This window comes from Schistocerca cancellata, chromosome 7 (assembly GCF_023864275.1).
Source record: "Schistocerca cancellata isolate TAMUIC-IGC-003103 chromosome 7, iqSchCanc2.1, whole genome shotgun sequence".
Lineage (NCBI taxonomy): Eukaryota > Metazoa > Arthropoda > Insecta > Orthoptera > Acrididae > Schistocerca > Schistocerca cancellata.
The window spans coordinates 350,520,249-350,546,550 of record NC_064632.1 but is presented as its reverse complement, the minus strand read 5'-3'; the positions used below and the strand labels follow the sequence as shown (position 1 = coordinate 350,546,550).

The following is a 26,302-nucleotide window of genomic DNA, read 5'->3' as shown; positions in this document are numbered from 1 at the left end:
GACTAGTGGCTAACGGCCGCGAAACAAACAAAAGACGGTTTTAGGGCGCTTTCTGTTCTAAACGATCAAGAAAACACTAAGAAATCTAACACGAAAACTACGTAAAGTTTTATCAAGAACTGTTAGTTACTATGCAGAGCAGATACACAAATAGAATCCCTTCCTTAGTGGAAGGTCGTAAACAAAATGCAAAATAAACGCTTTATACAAACAGTACTCGCTGCTGCTGGTGCTCTCGCTCTGGCTGTCACAAGACAACTGCTGATTCAAGTAGTGTATTCTCGTAGTATCAAGAAAGGCGTCACGCTATCTGAGCAGCATCAACGAACGAGACAGAAGATAACAAACAACAGCCTCACGAGATTGGTGAACACCAAGTAAACGATCCACACGTCCTTGAAACAGAGGTCAACAAGTAACACACGGCCACGGGTCCTACATACTGACAACCCGTATCGTCACGGAGAAAATGGTATTATCTACTGGAGATAGTTTGCTGTAACGGATGTTAAATCTGATATACACAAAACTAACAAATTTTGGGATGACACAAAAAGGACAGTTCCTGGAGTTTCTTTTAGTGAGTCGAAGGTTATATTTCAAACACAGGTTTAGAGCTCTTAATCTGACATCAGCCACACTGTCATCAAGCCCTGATTATTAATCCTTGTTCTCTACCGCATTCACATCCCTCTCCCCCCAATCACCCGCCATCCATACACCTACACGCTCTCCGCATCCTATCCTTAGCAAACATTAACCACTTCTCCCAATCTTACCACAAAATCCCCCAACATATCTACCCATTCTTCCAGGGTTTCTCTTTGATCCGTTGCCCACTTCCCTCCCTCCCTTTCAACCTCTTGTTTTAGAGACCTCTTCCCCAACTTTTCCATCCCACACCTTTCCAAAATTTTCTTCCTTCACCAACCTTACTCACCTAATAGTTTCAGCAACAGAAATCAGTAAAGTTCTCCATTTGTTTTTATGAAAACTATCGCCAATAGCGAAAAGTTGTTTGGATGGAAAAAGAGGCTTCAGGAGAGGTGGGCGAAAAATAAAATGCATAAGAATCGTAGATGATGTGGTGAATCTTGCAGAAAATGAAGAGACACTGATTCAAATGACAAATGAGCTAATCGATGCCTGTGTAGGATACGGATTCAAAATAAACAAAAAGAAAACGAAAGGTATGGTCATAGGCTTGAATAAGAGAAGAGCGGATTATAATGCGGAGGCAGAAACCATAGAGCAAGCGATACCATTCAAATATTTGGGGAAGATAGGCATGATGAACAGGCCTTCAATGTCAGAATGGCGCTGGCGAAAGAGGCATTTCAAAAGTAGAAAAGATTCTTAGAATTAAATAATCAACCAGAGAAACGCCTGAAATAGGACGTGGAGCTGTATGGAGCAGAAACGTGGACGTTGTGAAAGCAGGACGAGAGGAAAATTAAAGTTTATGAAATATGGATATGGCGCAGGATGGATATCAACTGGACTGATAGTCAGGAATGAAGAGATACTAAGAGTTGCAGAGGATCGGAGGATAATGCTGACGGTGCAGGATAGGACAGAATTTTAGAGGAGATTGCCTCCAAGTAGAGGGACCTGATGGTTTAATTCCGTGGAAAAGAGAGAAGGGCAGAAGAAAAAACTAACGCTGGATCACGTTAGTAGACCGCAAGGAGGATACGAAAGAATGAAGAGGAAAGCAGAGGACAGAGAACCATGGAGGGCTATGAAGTCTAAACTTGCCGCAAGGCAGATAACCAAACTACGGTGAGTGTCAAGTGACTATTTTAAACAAGTCAACAATATTTTAATGAATGAAAAGCGTTAGTTTGCTACACTATGTGATAAAAAGTATCCGGACACCCCCAAAAAGATACGTTTTACATATTAGGTGCACTGTGCTGCCACGGACTTCGAACGTGGTCAGGTGGTTGGGTGTCACTTTTGTCATACGTGTGTAAGCGAGATTTCCACACTCCTAAACATCCTTAGGTCCACTGCTTCCGATGTGATAGTGAAGTGGAAATGTGAAGGGAGACGTACAATGTGACGATCCGATGGAAGGGTGAGGGTATGGCGAATGCCTGGTGAACGACGTTTGCCAGCGTGTGTACAGCCAACAGTAAAATTTGGAGGCGATGGTGTTATGGTGTTGTGTTTTTCATGGAGGATGGCTTGCACCCCTTGTTGTTTTGCGTGGCACTATCACAGCACAGGCCTACATTGATATTTTAAGCACCTTCTTGCTTCCCACTGTTGAAGAGCAATTCGGGGATGGCGATTGCATCTTTCAGCACTATGGAGCACCTGTTCATAATGCACGTCCTGTGGCGGAGTGGTTACACGACAATAACATCCCTGTAATGGACTGGCCTGCACAGAGTCCTGACCTTAATTCTATAGAACACCTTTTGAATGTTTTGGAACGCCGACTTCGTGCCAGGCCTCACCGACCGACATCGATACCTCTCCTCAGTGCAGCACTCCGTGAAGAATGGGCTGCCAGTCCCCAAGAAACCTTCCAGAACCCGACTGAACGTATGCCTGCGAAAGTGGAAGCTGTTATCAACACTAAGCGTGGGCCAACACCATATTGAATTCCAGCATTACCGATGGAGGGCGCCACGAATTTTTAAGTCCTTTCAGCCAGGTGTCAGGATACTTTTGATCTCATAGTGTAGTTTATTTTAAACCTTCAATATACATCCGTCTGTTTTAATAATTTTAAAAACATGTAGCCTACATATTTATATTCTTAAACATATAAACTCTGTTTGTATGTTTGATTAATGCTGTCGACAAAAATACGACAATGTACACCATGAGATCAAAAGTTTCCAGACAACTATTAGTGGACATTAATACTAGGTTTGCTGACCCTTCGCCTTTATGACGACTTGAGCTCTGCTGGAACACTTTCAGTGAGGTGCGTGAATGTCCGTGGTGGAATGTCATGCCATTACTCCACAGGAGACAAAACCAAAGAAGAGTATGATGTTAGACGCTGGCTTCCGTAGCGAAGTCGACTTTCTAACTCATCCCAAAGGTATTCCAGTGGGTGCAGGCCGGGCCGCTGGGCAGGCCAATTCACTTCAGAAACGTTGTTGTAAACAATCCCACTGTCTCACAGATGCTGCTTTGTGCCTGGGAGAATTGTGGCGCTGATACAGTCATCGTCTCCGAAATGTTCCTCTACTTTAGGCGGTAAAATGTATTCACTTCCTTCCCAATTTAGCGTTTTCTTAAGCACAATAAGGGGACCACACCCTGAACACAAAAAATATCCCACTACCGTAACACCACCATCTCTGTACCTCACTATACCTTATGGCCGGTAACGTGCTCCAGGCATTTGCCAAATCCAAACACTTCCATCGGATTGAAACAGGGTATAGTGTGGTTCATCACTCCAAATGACTCGTATACAGTGGCGTTATTCTTTAAACACCTCAAGCGTCTGTGGCGTATGAGCAGCTGCTCGATTTTTATACCACATACTTTTTAACTCTGTACGCCCAGCCATTATGCTAGTTGGAGTGTTGTAGTACACCAAAACTCACGTGTGATTCCTCGAAGAGATTTCATGCGGTATTTTACAGCCACCCTCCGCAATGTTCGACGGTCTCCGTGCGTCAGTAACGAGGTCTGTTGGCTTGGTTTAGCTATACTGTCCGTTTGAGTTTCCACTTCAAAGTCACATCACTAACAGTCGATGTGGGCAGTTTTAGAAATATTGAAATGTCCGTGATGGGTCTGTTAGTCAAGCGACTTCCAACGACTGTTCCTTATTCTAAATCAACGATCTTTCCTGACCGACCCATTTTGCTGTTACTGTTTCTCTACTGTTTACACAACACTTCCCACCTCCTTTCATACTAGCGAGTCTGCCTCTCTTGACATCTAGCGGTCAATTTCGCATTATACAGGGTGGAGAAAATTGTGTCACGAAATTTTAACCATGGATAGGTGATGCCAGTAGGAACCGAAATTACTAATGTCGTGTAGGTCTACAACGCACAGTTTTTAAACTACGGAAACCTGGCGCCACGCGCTCCGATTGGCCGCGTGATTGACCTGTCGCCGGATGCTCTGGACAACGCATGACAGCGATTGGTTTGCCTGCCAGAGACCGCGATGTACCCAAGGCGGCCCGCACGCTCGGTAGTAGCAAGCCAGCCTTTCTCTCTTGGGGCCTGGGGACGAATCCGCTAGGGTCATGACACATCCTTTCTAGTTTCATGATAAGACATACCGGGAACAAACTGGCGAACCTCTGACGCGACACAAGCTTGATAACGTCGAACGGTGTTTTGCCGAACTCTTTCAAAGATTCCTGGCATTGCCCTGATTTGACTGGCGGTATGTTGAATGCAATCCATTAATTCCTCTTCCTTTCTAGGTGGTTCGCGTCCGGGTGGGTGAACGAGAACCTTGAAGAATCCCCACAGGAAAAATTCGGTGGCGTGAGGTCTAGTGATCGCGGGGACCACGTCTTACGAGCACCTCTGCCAATTACCCGGCATCGGAGAGTTTATTTAAATATCCGCGCACAGCACGACTGTTATGTGCGGGCGCCCCATCATGCTGCAACCACGTTTCGAGTGTTTTAAAGGCCATCCCGATGGAAGGTGCACTCATCGGTAAACAACACAATGGCGGGGAAGTCGGGATCTCGTGCAACACGTCACAGAAACGACTGGCAAAACCCTAGCCTCTGTTCATAGTCCGCTACAGGATTTAGGTCTTGGACAGGGTGGAAACTAAATAGATGCTGGCTGTCATCCCTCAAAACCTCCCAGACTAACCGATGAGTGACCCCCATGTCGTGTCCAACCGCTCGAGTACTTGTTATAGGTGCTTCTTCGAAGTGCTCGAAAACACTCTCTTCTAATGCAGCGTCCCGTCGCGATTGAGGTCTTCCAGTATCACCGTGGTATCCCGCTAATGAGACCGCTTCGCCAAGTCGCCGGTGAATTGCTGTAAATGTTTACGGTTGTAGGTGGCGTCTTGCTGCATACCGTTCCTCGTACAACCGTCGAGCTTTATGAGCATTACCGTCAGCTAATCCATAAACAGAAACCATAGCTCGTTGTTCTTCAAAGGAATACCTTCCCGCCATGCTTAACGTATGACTAAATCGCAGGTGACGTGTGTGTGCTCCGAAGCGAGGCTTGCATGTGAATACCTCTGACGTGAGATGGAGACAAACAGCAAGACCTATTCGACACGTATGCGTATCACGTTGGGGCAGTTACGGGGCAAGGGATGTTTGCATGTGTGAACCGACAACCATAGCGCTGCCCGTCAACCGCCGAATGACAACAGGGCAATCCCGCGCCCAATCGAAGCGCGTGGCGCCAAGTTTCCGTAGTTTAAAAATGGTGCATTGTCGACCTACACAACATTAGTAGTTTTGGTTCCTACTGGCATTAGCTATCCAGGGTTAAAATTTCGTGACAATTTGTCTTCACCCTGTATAAACGTGTCCATATATTTTTGATCAAAACGTGTCCATATATTTTTGATCAGTTTACCTAATGCGCAAGGGAATTAGATAACAATAAAGGAGCCGGCCGGTGTTGCCGAGCGGTTCTAGGACCTTCAGTCTGGCACCGCGCGACCGCTACGGTCTCAGGTTCGAATCCTGCCTCGGGCATGGATGTGTGTGATGTCCTTAGGTTAGTTAGGTTTAAGTAGTTCTAAGTTCTAGGGGACTGATGACCTCAGATGTTAAGTCCCATAGTGCTCAGAGCCATTTGAACCATTTTGAACAATAAAGGAAAATAAAATTATAAACAGACGACCAGTTGCAATGGATAAAGAAATTCTTTACCTAGGTTTCGACAAATATAAATTTGTCTTCTTCAGAAGGTAACAATTTTACATTAGTAAGGACTAATGTACCATCGCCGTTCTTACAATCGTCGGCATAGATCCATGTGTCAAAAATAAAATAGAGCCCTAGAATTAGGGTTTGTCACGTTAATATAAAATAGCTCATGGACCTTGCAGAGCTCACAACCGACCATGGGCTATTTTATATTAACGTGACAAACCGTAATTCTAGGGCTATATTTTATTTTTGACACATGGATCTATGCCGACAATTGTAAAAACGGCGATGGTACATTAGTCCTTACTAATGTAAAATTGTTGCCGTCTGAAGAAGATAAATTTATATTTGTCGAAACCTAGGTAAAGAATTTCTTTATCCATTGCAACTGGTCGGCTGTTCATAATTTTATTACGTGAAACCTTTGCTGTTGTGCAACTATGTTTAAAATAAAGGAAAAGCAATAAGTACATTGTATATTTTCTGTGCACGTTACCAAAAACGAGTAACAATATTTACATTATTTTTGGCGATAAAGCATAACAGCTTGTAATTGACCCCATCCGATTAATATTTGTATACAACGCCCTCTCTGCAAACGTTCATATTAAGAGAGAATTTTTTTTCCAATCCATTTTAACAAGACAAGACACCAGATATAATTTGGCGTTATCTGGTTGTAGAATATGATGTCTCGTTTTAAAGTGTTCTTCCACCATTTTTTCTCATTAACCGGGAGCGTCTGCGTATGCTGAATGACAGGCTTTTGCAGCAGTAGCACACTGATAAAATCTAACGAATCCTTACACCAAAGAACTTTTTACGTGACCAATAAATCAGCTATGCTGACTTGTGGTTTGGTCTCTTGCAGCTGCGAAGACGTCGTGAGGTGTGCACTTCGCTGCGAAGGCTCCAGACCGTAGAAGTTAAACGATTATTGCTTTTCTGCTGAGCTGAGTTATGAGAGGTGATGTCAGAACGTCTCCACCTGTGCTCAAATTGAAACTCGAACGCACTACGCTTATCATTTGTAAAGGGTGAAACCGGATTCTACCGATATGATTGAGGGATATTTTCTCAATATTTTGGTATAACAGACACGTCGCCTCCGATGGCTCGTTGTACAATAAATGCATTTTCTTTGATTCTTTTTCCACTCATTTATCTTGTATCTGTTGTCCAACTTAAAATAGCTGCACAACAATACAGATTTCGACTATATGCACTGTGTGACTCGTTTGGAAACAAACTGTTCCATTCACTCACGGTACTTACTGTCGCTTACAATAATAATCAGTTCACTGTTCGCCCTCCAGATGGCATTCAGTACCGGCCGATTCTGACTCGGGTTTGTGTTCGCGGCAATGTCACACTCATGCTCATGAAATAAGGATAATGCTGATACATGGTGCAACAACGCTCTGGTGGGCGGTTTGCGGGTTTAAATCACCTCGAGGTATGACCATGCGGTGCATTTGACGCTGGCAGCAGTCCACATACGCAGAGGTGTGTGGGTGCATGCATAACAGACTTTGATAAAGGTCGGATTGTAGCTTATCACGATTGCGGTTTATCGTGTCGCGACATTGCTGCTCGCGTTGGTCGAGATCCAATGACTGTTAGCAGAATATGGAATCGGTGCGTTCAGGAGGGTAATACGGAACGCCGTGCTGGATCCCAAAGGCCTCGTACCACTAGCAGTCGAGATGACAGGCATCTTATCCGCATGGCTGTAACGGATCGTGCAGCCATGTCTCGATCCCTGAGTCAACAGATGGGGACGTTTGCAAGACAACAACCATCTACACGAACATTTCGACGACGTTTGCAGCAGCATGGACTATCAGCTCGGAGACCATGGCTGCGGTTACCCTTGACGCTGCATCACAGACAGGAGCGCCTGCGATGGTGTACGATAGGCAAAACGTCATTTTTTCGGATGAATCCAGGTTCTGTTTACAGCATCATGATGGTCGCATCCGTGTTTGGCGACATCGCGGTGAACGCACATTGGAAGCGTGTATTCGTCATCGCCATACTGGCGTATCACCGGGCGTGATGGTATGGTGTGTCATTGGTTACACGTCCCGGTCACCATCATGTTCGCATGGACGGCACTTTGAACAGTGGACGTTACGTTTCAGATGTGTTACGACCCGTGGCTCTACCCTTCATTCCATCACTGCGAAACCCTACATTTCAGAAGCATAATGCACGACTGCTTGTTGCAGGTCCTGTACGGGCCTTTCTGGATAAAGCACATTCTCCAGATCTCTCACCAATTGAAAACGTCTGGTAAATGGTGGCCGAGCAACTGGCTCGTCACCATACGCCAGTCACTACTCTTGAACTGTGATATCATGTTGAAGGTGCATGGGCAGCTGTACCTGTACGCGCCATCCAAGCTCTGTTTGACTCAATGCCCAGACGTATCAAGGCCGTTATTACGGCGAGAGGTGGTTGATCCGGGTACTGATTTCTCAGGATCTATGCACCCAAATTGCGTGAAAATGTAACCACATGTCAGTTCTAGTATAATATACGTATTTGTCCAATAAATACCCATTTATCATCTGTACTTCTTCTGGGTGTAGGAATTTTAATGGCCAGTAGTGTAATATATAAGCAATGTCTCAAGGCAATGCGCACACCTCCGCAACTTGACATATACCTCTTTGCAAGATTCTCAGAGTATCGAAGTTCATCAACAGTGTGTTTGCTGTCTCTTGTGATTGCTTGCAAGCAATATATCCAGCCGTTGTTGAAAGCGATGAGCACTACACTACATCTCTAGATTTCTTAAGACTACGACAGGAAACGCCATCAAGCAGCTGCGATCAAATTTTTCCGATGTGATAAAAACTTCACGATACACTCTTCCTATTAGCTTCAGCTGTGTAGCTAGTACAGTAAATTTGTTACAAGTCTACATTATTATAATACTGACACTGCTGTTTGAGAAATTTGGTTTATTAATATTGTTACATATGTAAATTAAATACGGTTTTCTCTTCCAGTATTGTCCAATGTGATACTACATTCTGTCGTGAACTTTGCATGACGTATATAGTTCTAGGGACACATGATTCTTAAAAGGTTATTAACAATGTCATGCGAGTTGTATTTCAAAACGTGTGACCGACCCCATAAATATTAATTCATTTCGCATTTTTTTGGAATTGTAGAAGAATTTTTCGCAGAAATTCTTCCAAGACAAATTTACACCGCGTTATTAAAACATTCTGTTTTTCTTCGCTCTGCTGAGAGAAAGGCGTCTTTTGGCGTGCAGGGAATAGTGGATACGATACTACGTGGACGCAACACTCGCGTAGTAAGGTGCGTTGCCAAGAATTTTTATAAGACATTTTGACTGCCGTCGAAGGTATTGAGGAGGAAACATTTCCTGTGCTGTGCACATCTCATTCTCGACTCTGTGTGGAATGCCCCAGTTTCGAAAAAGAAACGCTTACAATACTCTTGCGGTGTTACCGCTGTACAGACTTCCAAAAAGCATTCGCTATTGTTCCCAGAGACAATGACTTTACTGTGATTCGATGTGTTTTGTTTTTTTTCCGTTTCGTTCTACAACACTGACGCCTCGTAAATCAAATCGCCTTCGGTCGACTGTTCAGAGTATCCTTGGCCCAGTAACCTTCCTTTAAGACCTTACGTCAACATTTCATTATAAATTGGTAACCAAAGTAACATTTTTAAATTGAAGCCCTATTAAAAGGTTGTCTTTTTGCACAGGGTCATCCAGGCATGTGACTACTTCGTAAATAAGACTGTTTATAAGAATCAGCCTGCACTTCGTGATTACTTACCTAGTAGGCTGTGAATAGTGCCTGAAATATTCGTAAGAGTTTTTTATTTTAAGGAATATATGTTTTCACGCTTCTAAAACACTCATAAGTAATTTTTTGGTTTCCTAGTTACACATCAGTGACGAGACGCTGACGGCTGAACTACTACGACGGGCGTCGTGTGTGTATTTTGTCATTACATCAAACAATGCAAAATCCAGGATGAAATGTAACATACAAGGTGTTTATAAATGAATATCGGGGTTTTAACGCTTTATAATATTTATTACATTGAACTTACTGTTATAAATGGTACGTCAAATGAAAGAGCAACTCAAACAGTTGTGTTTGGCTCCAGTGCGCATGCGCAGCGCGCAGTGTTTCCGTCGCAATACGCTAGATTGGTTGAACATCACTGTACCCAAGCACTGGATAGGCCGCAAGGGGCCCAATGACAGGGCTTGCTTTGCATGGCCTCCACGTTCACCCGACCTAACGCCATGCGATTTTTTCATTTGGGGCTTCATGAAGGATCGTGTGTACGTGCCCCCGCTACCAGCAGACCTCCCTGAATTAAGAAACCGGACTGAAGCAGCTGTTGCTACAATCACTGAAGACACATTTACCAACGTTTGGGAAGAACTCGGCTATAGACTTGATGTGTGCTATTTGACAAATGGTGCTCACATTGAACATTTATAAGGTTCTTAGTAAAACTGTTTGAGTTACTCTTCCATTTGACATATAATTTATAACTGTAAGTTAAAATAAATATTATAAAGCGTTAAAACCCCGATATTCATTTATAAACACCCTGTATTATGAAAACGAAATTTGCTGCTCACCATATAGCGGAGATCCTCAGTCGCAGATAAGCACAATAAAAAGACTGTCACAAATAAAGCTTTTGGCCATTAAGGTCTTCGTCAAGAATTGGCGACAGACACACACACGATTCAGTCACCACCCTATTATTTTGGTTTTCTGAGGTTTACGTAAGGCACGTCACGCGAATGTCTTGATTGAGCATACCATAGCGGCATCCAGTCTCCACCCATCGCTAACAGAACTAACATTCGCCTCTAATAACCCCAACAACGACGGGGCCATAAACTCTAATCTTTCATTTTTCTTCGTATGGAAATGCTGCTTTCGTAGACGATTCGCCTTTCTGCCTTCTCACAAGGAAAGTATGGAGCACAGCATTGTATGGTAGTGCATTATCGACAGTTGGGAAACCGGAACAGAAGAGAATCGAGATATAAAATGTAAAATTAAAAACATCTACAACCGTCTATATTTTGAACGTAACTGATTTATGTTAGCAGTTTCTGTGTTTCACTACGCCATCTTCGGGCGTCCTGACCAACATGCAGGAGGAATCCAACCTCATATGCAGGCGAAATACAAATCGGCATTAAGCAACTGGCATCTGTAGACCTCTAGTTTCAACAACGCTATCCCTTCGTTCATCAGTTGATAAATTACGTTTAAAATATAGAGGGCTGAAGGTGTTAATTTTACGTATGGAAAACACTGGCAAGAGGAAGGAACAAGATGATAGGACATGTGTTGAGACATTAGGGATTAACTTCCATAATACTAGAGGGAGATGTAGATGGCATAAAATGTAGGGGCAGGTAGAGATGGAAATATATCCAGCAAATAGGGTAAAATTGCTATTCTGGGAACTGCTAATCTGAGATGAAGAGGTTGGCGGAGAGGAACTAGTGGTGGGCCGCATCAAATCAATCAGAACACTGTTGACTAAAAAAAATAACTTCCCTCTCTTACACAGTACTAACCATAAGTGAGAATCCGAGTAAAATGTTGCGGAACATGGCATGGTGATTAGCGATTGTGTATCATTATTCGCACCTATTTGTACGACTCCAAATTTATAGTAGATCTTCTCGATAAGACTGCAGACTCAAGAAACTCAAAAAAGATTCATTAAAGAAAACAAATACAACAGCACATATTACCTTTGAATACGGAATTCAAGTGGCCATCTGATAATAATTACATGTACAAATAAGGAAATAAAATAGAAACGTAAAATCTAGATCCGTTTTGCCAAAACAATAGCTTTTCGTATTCCAAAACTCTCGCTCCAGGATGGTTACATTTACGGTTTTCTACAAATAGGAAGTCGACAAATGAATAAACATACGAACTTCTGAAAATGGTTATTCTGAAGGTTAAAATATCTGCACCCTTATGCGTCAGTTGAACCCTTCTCAACAGCGAGGATAAAACTGAGATTTCTTTTGAGGCTCAGGAGATACCATTTTCTAAGAAAGTACGTCTATGCAAACACTAAGGCAGTTTGAGAACGCCTCTATTAACACTTAAAGTTTGAGAAAAAAATATCACTTGAGGAATGGATACATGACCACAGCTGAACATCTGTAGTCCACATCTAAATTTGCGTCAATACTCCGCAAGCCACCGGACGGTGTGTGGTGGAGGGTACTTCTGGTTTTACTAACTGATACCACTTCCCTTTTCCACTTGCAAACAGCTCATGGGAAGAATGATTGTCGTTAAGCCTCTCTATTAGGTCTAATTAGGTCTAATTTCTCGAATTTTCTTATCTTGGTCATTTTGCGAGATGTATGCGGAAGGAAGTAATATGTTGTCCGACTGATCCCGTAAAGTACTCTCTCGAAATTTCAATAGCAAATCTCTCCGTAATGCACAACGTCTATTTTTGGTTGAGCGCCTCTCTGGCGTCTCGTACCGACCAAACTATCCCGTGACGAATCGCACCGCTGATCGTTGGATCTTCTCAATCACTTCTATCAGTCCTTTTTTTTCCACTATGGGCCTTAACACCTGAGGTCATCAGTCCCCTGGAACTTAGAACTACTTAAACCTAACTAACCTAAGGACATCACACACATCCATGCCCGAGGCAGGATTCGAACACCTGCGACCGTAGCAGTCGCGCGGTTCCGTACTGAAGCGCCCAGAACCGCTCGGTTACAGCGGACGGCTCTATCAGTTCTACCTCCTAAGGGTCACAGACGTAACAGACTGATGAACAATACTCAAGAATGGGTCGAACAAGCGTCTTGTAAGCCAATTTCTCCGTGGATGAGTTACATTTCCTTATGGTTGTTCCCATGAATGTCTCTAGCATCTGATTTTCTACTATTTTTTATGTGATCATTCCTCTTAAGGTCGGTCTGGATAGTTACTTCTAGATATTTTTCAGTAGATACACTGTTTCCATCAACTTTTCATGAGTAGTGTGGTTGTACAGTAGTGGATTTCTTTTCCAATGTATGCGCAATACGCTACATTTATTGATGTTCAGGGTCAACTGCCAGAGGCTGCACCGTTCATCAACCCACTCTAGGTCGTTCTGCAAGCCAGTACTGTCTTCTGGCGATGGTTCTTTCTTATAGACATCCACTTCATCTGCGGACCGTCTTAAAGACCTCCCAACACATTCTGCTAGATCATTTGCATACACTGTAAACAGCAGCGGCCCTCTCACACTCCCTTGGGACACTTCGGAAATTATATCTATCGATTTTGTTCCGTTACGAGCTACGTATCGAGTTATATCTGCAAGAAAGTCTTAAATCCAATCGCAACTTTAATCCGATATTCGGTAAGCTCGTACTTTTTCAATTAAATGGCAGTGGGGAACGGTTTCAAATACCTTCCCAAAGTATAGGAACGAGGCGTCAATCTAAGCTTCGTTGTCCACAGTGCTATAGATCTCATGGAGGGACAGAGCGAGTGTTTCTATTTACGGGATCTCCGCTCGCGGAATGTATGTTGATTTCTGTGGTGGACATTTTCGTTCTCCAAAAATTTCTTACTTCTTGAGCATACAACATGTTCCACATACTATATAAGGTTGACGTCAACGATATAGCTTTATATTCATGTGCATCTTTCCTACGACGCTTCCTAGAAATGGGAATGACCAGCGTTTTCTCCCAGGCGCTGGGCACACTTCGTTGTTCTAGTGAGCTAGAAGAGGAGTAAGTTCATTCGCATAATCTTTGTACGATCTGACAAGTATCTCATCTGATCCTGGTGCCTTCTCACTAGTAACTGATTGTAGTTGCTTTTCTGTCCTACGATCGGTTATCTCAGTATCTGCCGTTTCGACGTTCGTATGATGAATGAAATGAGGGACCGTACTACGATCTTCCACGGTGGAACAGTTGCGGATGATCTAATTCAGTATGTCGGCCTTCTTTCTGTTATCTTCTGTTTCGGGGCAGTATTATCATTGAGTGACTAAATAGATGATTTAGAACCGCTTACTGATCTCAAGTAAGATAAAAACAACTCTTAGGGCTTTTAGTCAGATCATCTGACAAAGTGTTACTTTCAAAGTTATTGAACGCATGTCTTATTGCTCTAGTTATGCTCATTTTCGCTTCATTCAGCTTTTGTATATCAGGAAGGTTTTGATTTCTTTTGAATCCATGATTAAGCTCCCTTTGTTTACGTAGCAATTTTCTAACACGGCTATTAAACCACGGTGAGTTTTTAGCATTCATTAAGACCTTATTCGGAACGTAGTTCACTGAATGTACATTGAACGATGTTTTTGAATTTGTTCCATTTGTGCTCTGCATCTTCGTCCTCATCACTGGAAGGTTGACTACTCCGGTACTATGCAGTATGTATCCTATCACTACTGTTAAGCACAAATATTTTCCTATCTTTCTTAACACCCCTTACAATACTCCTCGTCATAGTTGTCAACACAGTTTTATGATGACTCATACCTTCCTCTATGTTAACTGATTCGAGAAGCTCAGATCTGTTTTGTTGCTAGGAGGTCTGAGACGTTACCTTCACAAATTTCTTCTACAGTTATCTGCTCGAAGAAATTTTCGGACTAGTCATTCGAAATAATGCCACACGAGTCCCTGTTTCTGGCACCAGTTTTGATAGCGTGACTCTCCCAAACTGTACCTGACAGGTTGACATCACCCCTTATTACAGCGGCATAAGCAGGAAAGTTAATCCAAAGGCCAAAACAATTAAATCAGAAAATACGACTGCAAAAAAAAGAAAAAGAAAAAAAAATAGACTGGTAGATGTCGGAGACATGTAGGATAACGACCGCAACTGACACTGCCCATTCGTTGGAAAAAAACAGAGCAAGCAACCTGTATTCTATAAAGCCACAGAATTGCAACGTCTGTCTGTATGGCAGGTAAGCCGTGTATGAATGATGACAACAGACAATTACTGTGGCACTAAATTAATGATGATAAACTACCCAAGCCCGGAAGAGAGTAGACAGATTTCCCACAAATTTTCGGGTAGCACTTGTCTCTCGACGCACCCAGACAAAGTTATTAAGTTTTTATGACAGGGGAACCGAATGGAGATTTTCGTAACAAACTTTTAAGTTCTTTGTTTCATTCAACCACTAAAAACTTTAGTTACACGTTTTTTAAAGTGGAACTGCGAATGGAATGTACGGCACGATTGACTCTCATACTCTTCTTTCTACGAGTTTCCTACACCATGCGGTCCCTCTTACATTCTCGTTTCCATCTCTTCCCACGTTGCCAGTCCTCTTCTTGCATGGCCCTGTCCTGCATCGCACCCCTCGTTCCATCGTTCCAATGTAACAGGGACCTCCCTCTTTTTTTGTATCATGCAGAGCTCCAATGCCGTAGTTTAGAAGGTCATCTTTCCTGTGGCATTCTTTAAGATGGCCCTACCGTATTAGCTGTTTATTTTCAGTTATGTCTACAATATCCTTTGTAACTCCCATCTCCTCTCACAACACTTCATTTCTTATTTTGCCTCTTCTTGTTACTTCACAAATTCGTCTCCAGAAATCCATTTCCATTGCCTTTAATTGCTTTTCATTGACCCTGGTGACTTCCCACAGTTCAGCACCGTACAGACCAATGCTCTCAAATATAGTTTCGTATATCCTACTTTTCAAAGTTTTTCATCTACATCTACGTGATTGCTGTTCTATTCACAATAATGTACCTGGCAGAGGGTTCAATGAACCACCTTCATGCTGTCTCTCTATCGTTGCACTCTCGAACGGCGCGCGGGGAAAACGAGCACTCAAATTTTTCTGTGCGAGCCCTGATTTCTCTTATTGTATCGTGATGACCATTTCTCCCTGTGTAAGTGGGTGCCAACAGAATGTTTTCGCAATCGGAGGAAAAAACTGGTGATAGAAATTTAAAGAGAAGATCGCGTCGCAACGAACAACGCCTTTGTTTTAATGACTGCCACTCCGATTCACGTATCATGTCTGTGGCACTATCTCCCCTATTTCGCTACAATACAAAACGAGCTGTCCTTCTTTGAACTTTTGACGTAGTTTTATTCGACATAGTGTAGTGTAACTGTTTAGTTACCACCGTTTGCTTTCCCATTCTGAGCTTTATTTCCTCGCTTCCTCCACCTTTATCATATAAATATTTAGGGACACTCATTTAGCATAGACTACACTTTACTATAGATCCAACATACACAACAAGATCCCTTCCTATGCCTCCGACGACCAAGTATTCAGTCTTTGTAAAGCCAATTTTTAAGCCCCACCGCTCATATTCTTCTTTAAGTTTTCTTAACATAGAAAACACTTCCTCTTCCTTCTCGGTAAAGATGACCTTATCGTCAGCGAAATTTAGGGGGAACAGGATCTCATTACCTACTCTAATTCCCATGTTTCTGCAGTTCGTTTTCCAATTTTTCAGTGCTTCATTGAAAAATATTTTAAGGAGGATAGGAGCTAAGCAGCATCCTTGCCTCAGTCCTTTGCTAACCTTAAGTTTCTGTAATAGTAACTTCCCAACTTTAACACAACAAGTATCGTCTGAATATAACATTATAAGGGCCTGTACACAAAATTTATGAATTTTCTGGTTGTTAATCGCCTCCCAAGCCCTAGAACAGTGGTACACTGTCATAGGCCTTCTGCAAGTCTATAAAAACCATACGCGTCTGCAAGTTATGGGTCATTCTCTTGTCAGTCACCTGTCTAATGCTGTAAATATTATCGATACAAGATATTTCTGCCCGAAAGCCTCTGTTCTTCTACTTTTTCAATTTCTCTCTCAGTTCTATTTTTTAGGACCTTGCTATGTAGTCTCTATATAGAACTGAGAACTATGATGCCTCGACAATTTGCGCAGTCGTCCTTGCTTTCCTTTTTAAGCATGTCTGTGGTGAACCGTTCTTAAATTCAACAAACACTTCTGTAATTAGAGATCTATATCACATCGATTACTTCTAACTACAGGCTTTTTCGTTTTCAAACCTAAAATTTCTATGCACAACATGAGTGATATGCGCTCAACTTGACACTGACCAAACATTCTGTGTGTTCATGGTACCTTTATTTCTACTGTTTGGTTTCCTATAATCTGTTGTCTCTTGTGAAAGTTAGTCAGTTGTTCCCTGACAAGGACCCAGTTAGCTGGAAATTGGTCCGAAATCAACAAATATTAGAGAAAAAACTCATTTTTTTTGTTTGTCTCCTTTGGCTTCTAGAGTCTTTGTTTATCGTACAGGTTTCACTTCCGTACAAGGCAAAACTCGAGACGAATACCTTCAGAAAATACTTCCTAACACTTGAATTTATATTCACTGGTATTGACACTCTCCATTTTATTTCGTCTCCACTTCGGTTATTGTCATGTATTTTGCAGCCCAATAGCAAAATTATTATACTACTTAACTTGCAGTTAAATGTTATATATGCCACGCGATCGAACGAGTATACCAGAGAAGCTTCATCAGTCAATAGATGTATACGTTTTCGGGTGATCGTTAATAGGGAATAACACGCCTCATCGGATTCCTCATACTGATTGACATATCACCACCTCCCTATTGAATGGAGAAACGCAGGAAGTCCGACTATTGGCGGGAATACTATATATACGAGGATTATTCGGAAAATGAGATCCGAATCGCCGTAGCTAATCGAACGGTTCGCGGAAATTAAAACGCGCATGCGCACCGACTCCCGGAGTACCTTGCACGTCAGACGACGCCATCTGTATTGGTAATGTCACAGTGTGTTACTTTCAGCGTCACTTCAAAATGTTTAAAACAATTTATAAGCCCACCAAAAGTGACATACGCTCATTGATCATGTCGACAAATAAGAGAGATGTATGGCCCCAATGCAATCAGTGACAGCGAAGTACGTAAGTGAGTGAGAGCTTTTAAGAACGGACGGGAAAATATCCATGATGAAGCGCGATCAGGCCAACTATCAGTGATCTCAGAAGATTTGGTCAAAGCTGTGGTTGATTGGCTGATTTGGGGGAGGGACCAAACAGTGAGGTCATCGGTCCTATCGGATTGGGGAAAGATGGGGAAGGAAATCGGCTGTGCCCTTTCAAAGAAACGATCCCGGCATTTGCCTGAAGCGATTAAAGAAAATCACAGAAAGCCTAAATCAGGGTCGCGTGACGGGTGTTTGAACCATCTTCCTCCCGAATGCGAGTCCAGAGTGCTAACCACTGCGCCACCACGTTCGGTAGAGCTGTGGAAGACCGGCAATTCATAATTTCAACTTCTGCACTGAAATTTCCGAGTATGGGTACATCAACTTTGCAGAAAATCGTCTCTGAAGCGTCTGCACGTCTTACATTCTCAGGCTGCTTATTGTGCTCTTGATTTTTTGGGCCCATAACGGAGGTGATCAGTTTTTTTATAGAATATTGTCACAGGGGACGAGACCTGTGTTTCCTACATGACCCCAGAGTCCCTACGGTCGCAGGTTCGAATCCTGCCTCGGGCATGGATGTGTGTGATGTCCTTAGGTTAGTTAGGTTTAAGTAGTTCTAAGTTCTAGGGGACATGACCACAGCTGTTAAGTTCCGTAGTGCTCAGAGCCATTTGAACCTTTTTGAACCCAGAGTCCCCGCGTCAATCAATAGAAGGGCCTCACACGGCATCATCAAAGTCAAGCAGACAATCTTAGCATGCAAGGTTATGGCAGCCGTGTTTTGGGATAGACATGGTGTCTTGTAAGCCGAGTTTATGCGACAAGGGTCAACAATCAATGTAGCCGCTTACGGCACCACCCTGACTAAACTTCGACATGCTATACAGAATACGTAGTTTTCTTACTTCTGGAGTTTTGCTGCTGCATGACAATTGCAGACCCCATTTTGTCATTCGCATCCAAAATCGATCAGATCTTCTGTATGGGAACAGTTTGTCCAACCACCGTACTGTCCCGACTCGGCGCCGAGCGAGTTTCACTTGTTCCGCTGCCTAAAGGAGTTTCTCGGCGGCAAGCGCTTCGCAACAGATGATGAGGTGAAACAAGCAATGAAAGACTGGTTTCTTCACAGGCGGCAGACATCTACGACAGGGGTACAAATGCTTGTAGAACCTTATGACAAATGTTTAAACAAATATTGAGACTATGTAGAAAAATAGAGAAACGTGTAAGAGATTAAATAAAAGTTTTTCGAGGGAGGTCTGTGATATAGGTATTTACGTTTTACAAGAAATCAGACCTTAGCTTCGGATTAAACCTCGTACTATACACACAATACGAGGGTCGTCCACAAGGTAAGTTTCGTTTCTATTTCTATCCGCGGCAGCGCTACGATCGCAGTTCCGAGCATGCGCGGCAGTTACTCTGACTCAAGTAGAAGACATGGACGCCATTTTCAGATCGCTGCTGCCGATGTGTGCTTTGTAGTGCTTCTTTATAATGTCAGCCGTAATTGAAAATGCCGCCGCGTGTGAAATCAGATCCGTGGTTCGTTTTCTAAATGCGAAGAAAGTTACACCAAAGGAACTTCATCGGCAAATCTGCGAGGTTTACCGACAAAATGCTGTGAGTGATTCAGTGTTTAGAAGATGAGTCAGACGGTTCAATGAAGGACGTGATCAAGTGCACGATGAAGAACGAAGTGGACGCCCGTCTGTGTTTACTGATGAACTGGTTTACACGATAGAATAGAAGATTAAGCACAACCGTAATTTCACACTTAGTGCCATTGTTATGGAAGTTCCGCAAATCTGACCATCACTAATTCATGAAATTGTTACTCAAAAACTGAAATTTCGAAAACTTTGCTCACTTTGGGTACCCAAAATGCTTACTGAACAACACAAAAACAACGGATGGGCAGTGCACTTCAGTTTTTGACACGATACAATGAAGAAGCGATGGCTTTCTTTCTCGGATAATCACGGGGGATGAAACTTGGGTATCGTACGACACGCCTGAAACAGAACGGCAATCATTGGAATGGAGGGACACTTCATCCCCAACGAAGGTTAAGCCTAAGCAATCTTGACACCGTGAAAAGTCATGTGCACCGTTTTTTGGGAAAGAAAAGGCATTTCTCTTACCATGAGGCCAAAAAATCAATTCACATGGTTACTGCGAGACCATTAAGAAATTGCGCCGCGCAATACAGAAAAAGCGCAGAGGATTACTGTCAAAAGGTGGTTGCTTTTCCCACGATATTCCACGATAATGCCCAACCTCATGTTACCAAACAACTCTTGCGGGAATCTCACTGAGACGCCTTTGATCATCCTCCGTATAGCCCGGACCTCGCTCCTAGCGACTTCAATCTCTTCTTACACCTAAAATCTGTCCTTGGTGGTCAACACTTCAACGATGATGACGAGCTGAAAGAATGTGTTATCACGTTGTTGAATACATAGGCGGCAACCTTCTATGAAGAAGGCATACAAAAACTTGTTCCACGCTATGGCAAGTGCCTACAAAATTTCGGAAGCTATGTATAAATGTAGTTTAACAGTTGTAGATTTTTGTACAATAAATAATAACTGCGTTTCAACCAAGTGAGTGTAGGTTGAAGTTTTCTCCGTTTTCATGCATATAAATTGGCTAAACATTGAGAAGATTCGTTCGTACGTCCTTCGGTGAGGGTTGACAAGCTCGTGATATCATCCGAAATTGTGCTAAACGTATTCTCTGAAAATTATTTCGAGCAGTTAGTTCATGAGCGTACGTGAATAGTAAACGGTTGTGAAAACACACTTGACCTCTTAGCAGCAAATAATCCTGAGTTAATAATGAGCATCAAAACCGATACAGGAAGTATTGAACACAGGTTTGTCGTAGCGAGATTGAGTATTGTAATCCCCAAATCCTCCAAAAATAAACAAAAAACGTTTCAAAGAAGCAGATAAAAATGCACTTGACGCCTTCCAGCGAGACAATCTCCACTCATTCCAAATTAATAATATAAGTGTAGACCAGATGTGGCTTGAATTCAAAGAAATGGTGAAGGCATCAATTGAGAGATTTATACCAAATAAATTAACAAACGATGGAGCTGATCCTCCTTGGTACACAAAACGGGTTAGAACACTGTTGCAGAAACAACGAAACAAACATGCCAAATTTAAAGAGACGCAAAATCCCCAGGATTGGCGATCTTTTACACAAGCTCGAAATTTAGCGCGGACTTCAATGCGAGATGCTTATAACAGTTTCCACAACGAAACTTTGTCTCGGAACCTGGCAGAAAAACCAAAGAAATTCTGGTCGTATGTGAAGTATGTTAGCGGCAGGAAACAATCAATGCCTTCTCTGCGTGATAGCAATGGAGATACTATCGAAGACAGTGATGCCAAAGCAGAGTTACTAAACACAGCCTTTCGAAATGCCTTCACAAAAGAAGACGAAGAAAATATTCCAGAATTCGAATCGAAAACAGCTACCAACATGAATAACGTAAAGTAAGTATCCTCGGAGAAGTGAAGCGACTTAAATCACTTAATAAAAGCAAATCTTCTGGTCCAGACTGTATACCAATTAGGTTCCTTTCGGAGTATGCTGATGCATTAGCTCCATACTTAACAATTATATACAACCGTTCGCTCGACGAAAGATCCGTACCCAAAGACTGGAAAGTTGCATAGGTGACACCAATATTCAAGAAAGGTAGTAGGAGTAGTCCACTTAATTACAGGCCCATATCGTTAACGTCGATATGCAGCAGTATTTTAGAACATATATTGTGTTCGCACATTATGAATTATCTCTGAGAAAACTGTCTAATGACACACAGTCAACATGGGCTTAAAAAACATTGTTCTTGTGAAGCACAACTAATTCTTTATTCACATGAAGTGTTGAGTGCTATTGATAAGAGATTTCAGATCGATTCCGTATTTCTGGATTTCCGGAAGGCTTTTGACACTGTATTACACAAGCGGCTTGTAGTGAAATTGCGTGCTTATGGAATATCGTCTCAGTTATGTGACTGGATTTGTGATTTCCTGTCAGAGAGGTCACAGTTCGTAGTAATTGACGGAAAGTCATCGAGTGCAACAGAATTGATTTCTGGCGTTCACCAAGGTAGTGTTATAGGCCCTTGGCTTTTCTTTATGTATATAAACGATTTTAGAGACAATCTGAGCAGCCGTCTTAGGTTGTTTGCAGATGACGCTGTAGTTTATCGACTAATAAAGTCATCAGAAGACCAAAACAAACTACAAAAAGATTTAGAAAAAATATCTGAATGGTGCGAAAGGTGGCAGTTGACCCTACATAACGAAAAGTGTGAGGTCATCCACATGAGTGCTAAAAGGAACTCGTTGAACTTCGGTTACACGATAAATCAGTCTAATATAAAAGCCGTAAATTCAACAAAATACCTAGGTATTACAATTACGAACAACTTAAATTGGAAAGAACACATATGAAATGTTGTGGGGAAGGCTAACCAAAGGCTGCGTTTTATTGGCAGGACACTTAGAAAATGTAAAAGATCTAGTAAGGAGACTGCCTACACTACGCTTGTCCGTCCTCTTTTAGAATACTGCTGCACGGTGTGGGATCCTTACCGGGTAGGACTGACCGAGTACACCGAAAAAGTTCAAAGAAAGGCAGCACGTTTTGTATTATCGCGTAATATGGGAGAGAGTGTCACAGAAATGATACAGGATTTGGGCTGGAAATCATTAAAGGAAAGACGTTTTTCGTTGCGACGGAATCTTCTCACGAAATTCCAACACCAACTTTCTCCTCCGAATGCGAAAATATTCTGTTGATACCTACATAGGGAGAAACGATGACCGCGATAAAATAAGGGAAATGAGAGCTCGTACGGAAATATATAGATGTTCATTCTTTCCGCGCGCTATACGAGATTAGAATAATAGAGAATTGTGAAGGTGGTTTGATGAACCCTCTGCCAGGCAGTTAAATGTGATTTGCGGAGTATGCATGTAGATGAAGATCTAGATACGGTAGAGTCAGACTTTAATACATTTACACCTGTCTTGGTCACTGCGTTGTTCATAACAGCTGGAATCAGTTTTTATCTCTTATTTACTATTTGTCCAGATGCGGTATTCAGTGTGTACAGAGAGTGCATAGCACAGACCTATCTATTTATGGTTACATAGGTTTTAACAGACTTGTCCTATGAGACTCTCCGCCCTGGTCAGCGGTTGCACGTTTATTTACTGTGACAGTAGCGTTCGACACGACCAGGAAATGTGGCTGAGACGAAGTAACACCGCACCTCACACGCAACTGATGGAGGAAATTGTGTGATGATCGTATTTACGCGTATTTTAAAGAGATGGTCATTCTCATTCCGTTTAGAGTTTCACAGTTTCATGATATGCACACTCGGCTATCTGTTTACTGCAGAGGTAAGACACTTTCTTTCTTCGAGGAGGTGACGCTCTATGCCGTGGTCATGTAGACATATTTATGTACAGGGTTATAATTACGTTTTGCATATTCACGGGGTTTTTATGTTTTCTAGTTCGACGTCATTTATAGTCATGATAAGGTTTTACACTTGACAGACACGTCGTTTGATGTAGACGTGCGCAGTATGTGAGTAATCTTACGTCCCTGCTTTAGTCTATAGAAAGTTTTCTTCTGTAATCGAGTTAAATACGAATGCGTTTATTTGTTTTACTTGCCTTTGCACCAGAAGCGACTAACGACGGGCTACATGCCCGGATACTGGTCTGGCAACGAAATAGTTTTGAAGTGCAGTTCACAGTGTACGACATGTTGTTCTTAACGAAATACAATCAACTCTTAGTAATTCGAACCTCTGCAATTGGTGTCCTCGATAAATCGCACTAACTGTCCTGTCTTTTGAAGAAAAAGGAATCTCGATAAATCGAAGAAACCCCGTATGTATTGGTGCTCTTGATAAATCGAAGCCGGTCGGAGTGGCCGTGCGGTTCTAGGCGCTACAGTCTGGAGCCGAGCGACCGCTGCGGTCGCAGGTTCGAATCCTGCCTCGGGCATGGATGTGTGTGATATCCTTAGGTTAGTTAGGTTTAATTAGTTCTAGGCTACTGATAACCTCAGAAGTTAAGTCGCATAGTGCTCACAGCCATTTGAACCATTTTTGATAAATCGAAGCGATTGTGATGACTGAGCATCGACAAACAAAATATAATTCGAAATCACCCGATATGACACTCGGTAGTTCAAATGTTTAGAGATTCAGCTCTTCTTTACATTCCTATGTTTAACCAAGAATGAATATCTTAGGAGAAAATGTTGCATTTGATGATTTAGTAGATTTTAACAGTAATGTAGAAAGCAGAAGAAGGAAGGCCGATTCTATCTGTATCTTCAGAAGAGGCCAAGTCATCGTAAGAGCACATTTACGCCACCCGTCCGAAAATTTCTGAGACTGATTTTATTCGTGGCGCACAAGCGTCAGCGCAGTAAGCTAATGCGGTGGCAGCTTGAACTAAGATGTGTAAACAAGAGATGTGCATTCGACCAGTCCTTTGTAAGCAGCCAGCGTTAAGTTGTGGGCTTGCAGCCGTATCGTCCTGTGCCACACATCTCTAAATCAAGTGTTCAACATATTCTCCAAATTGTTTTGAAGACGAGAAAAGTGTGTACAAAGTTTGTCTCGGACAGCTTGACTCATGAGCAAAAACCACATGTGTACACCTGCCTCGATTGAAATGCAATTCTTTCCTCGAAAAAATCTTAATGGGTGACGAGACCTGGCATTATCAATAAGATTTTACCACCCAAGGACAAACTGCAGAATTCACATGAAGCTGGCGATGTAACCGACATTGAAACCAGCGAGACGTGCGAGCTCAACATCATCACAAAGAAGGACTTTCACGATTGTTTCACGTGTTTGTATGAATGTTCTACTCTGTATTCAATTGGTGGGAGACCACAAGCATGAAAACCACTGGTTTAACTTTTCTCTATTTTTTCTGATCCAGCCTTGAAACTTTTTGTACTAATGGGTCCGTCTTTAGAACGGTAGCAGACGACGGACTGCGGTCCCGCTAGAAAACGTAATTACTCAAGCATGCCGGGGGTTGCTGAAGCAGAAAAGATCATTGATTTTTAACAGTTTTGTATCAGAAATCCTTATTTCGACTATTTCTTGAAACAACCTTGATCAGTCAGATTTTCGTTACATCGAACCCATACTTCATCGAACTATGTCTTATATCCCTTAAATTTTGAATTATCAAGAGTCGAGTGTACATGTAACTTGCAGAGCACCCAGCATGCAAGACTTCCTCAAGCTCGATTTTTTATTTGTATCGGAAGGCCTCCTTTCGACTATTTATTGGCTGGCTCTGAGCACTATGGGACTTAACTTCTGAGGTCATCAGGCTCCTAGAACTTAGAACTACTTAAACCTAACTAACCTAAGGACATCACACACATCCATGCCCGAGGCAGGATTCGAACCCTTTGACCGTAGCGCTCGCGCGGTTCCAGACTGTATCGCCTAGAACCGCTCGGCCACACGGCCGGCTTGGGTGTATGACTCGACCTATTTCCATATATTCGGTTTTCTCTTGGTTAATCAAAAGCCCCATTTTGCTGGCACTATGCCTAAGAGATCTGTACATGTCTTTCAGTTATTCTTCAGTTTCACTCAGCAACACTATATCATCTGCATAAGCCAGGAGTTTTACTTCAGTGTGTTCGAATCGGAGACCATTTATTGATTTCTCCTTGAGCTACATCTCCCCGTTAATCGAACTATTTTTGATGTCCCTTCAACTCTGAATTATCGAGAGTCGAGTGTACATACGAGATTTTTATGTTGTCTCGATCGCAGTAATCCTGGTGGCAGCTTGAACTAACAACGGTAAAGCACATATGTGCATTTGACCTGTCAGTTGTGAGCAGCCAGTGTTAAGTAGAGGGCGTGCAGTCGTAGTGTGTTTATGTTGCTGCGGAGCACCCAGCATGCACAGATTCCCACAAGCTCAACACTATTTACTGATGGTTTGTGGGTGTAAGTCACCGCGAGTTCACGGTGATGTTATGCAGAACGCTTGATGCAGCCAGTTCGAGGGTTGCCGTAGGGACCCACCTGCCAGTCTCGGTCTACGGCGGCGGTCGCTGGTGGCGGCGGCGGGCTGTGGTGCTGAGGCGGCGGCGGCGGCGTCGTCCATGTCAGCTTCCGGAGGCGCCACGGCGGTTTCTGGCCGCCAGCGGTGGGTGCCGGCAGGTGCCTCAGCTGCCGTGAAGCGCCGTGGTGGGGCGCTGGCCGGTCGCGGCGGGGAGGTGCGCACGCCGGCTGGTCACTTACCTCTGCCGGCAGCCGTCCCACGTCACTGTGGACTCTCCACGGCTCTCCAGGAGGACGCTCTCCCCTCCCCTCGTCCGTTTGGGGATCCACGGAACCGGTGCTGGTTTAAGGAC

The 26,302-nt window shown here is 42.9% G+C and overlaps 1 protein-coding gene across 1 annotated transcript in view; it reads right to left on the bottom strand.

The window, feature by feature from the left end:
- LOC126092029 (putative inorganic phosphate cotransporter) overlaps positions 1–26,063 on the bottom strand; it is a 202,254-nt gene extending 176,191 nt beyond the window's left edge. The window contains exon 1 of the mRNA XM_049907425.1: positions 25,971–26,063. Coding sequence (XP_049763382.1) covers positions 25,971–26,052 — 82 coding nt within the window. The 5' untranslated portion in view covers positions 26,053–26,063. The remainder of the gene's footprint in view (positions 1–25,970) is intronic.
- Between the last annotated feature and the right edge of the window lie 239 nt (positions 26,064–26,302).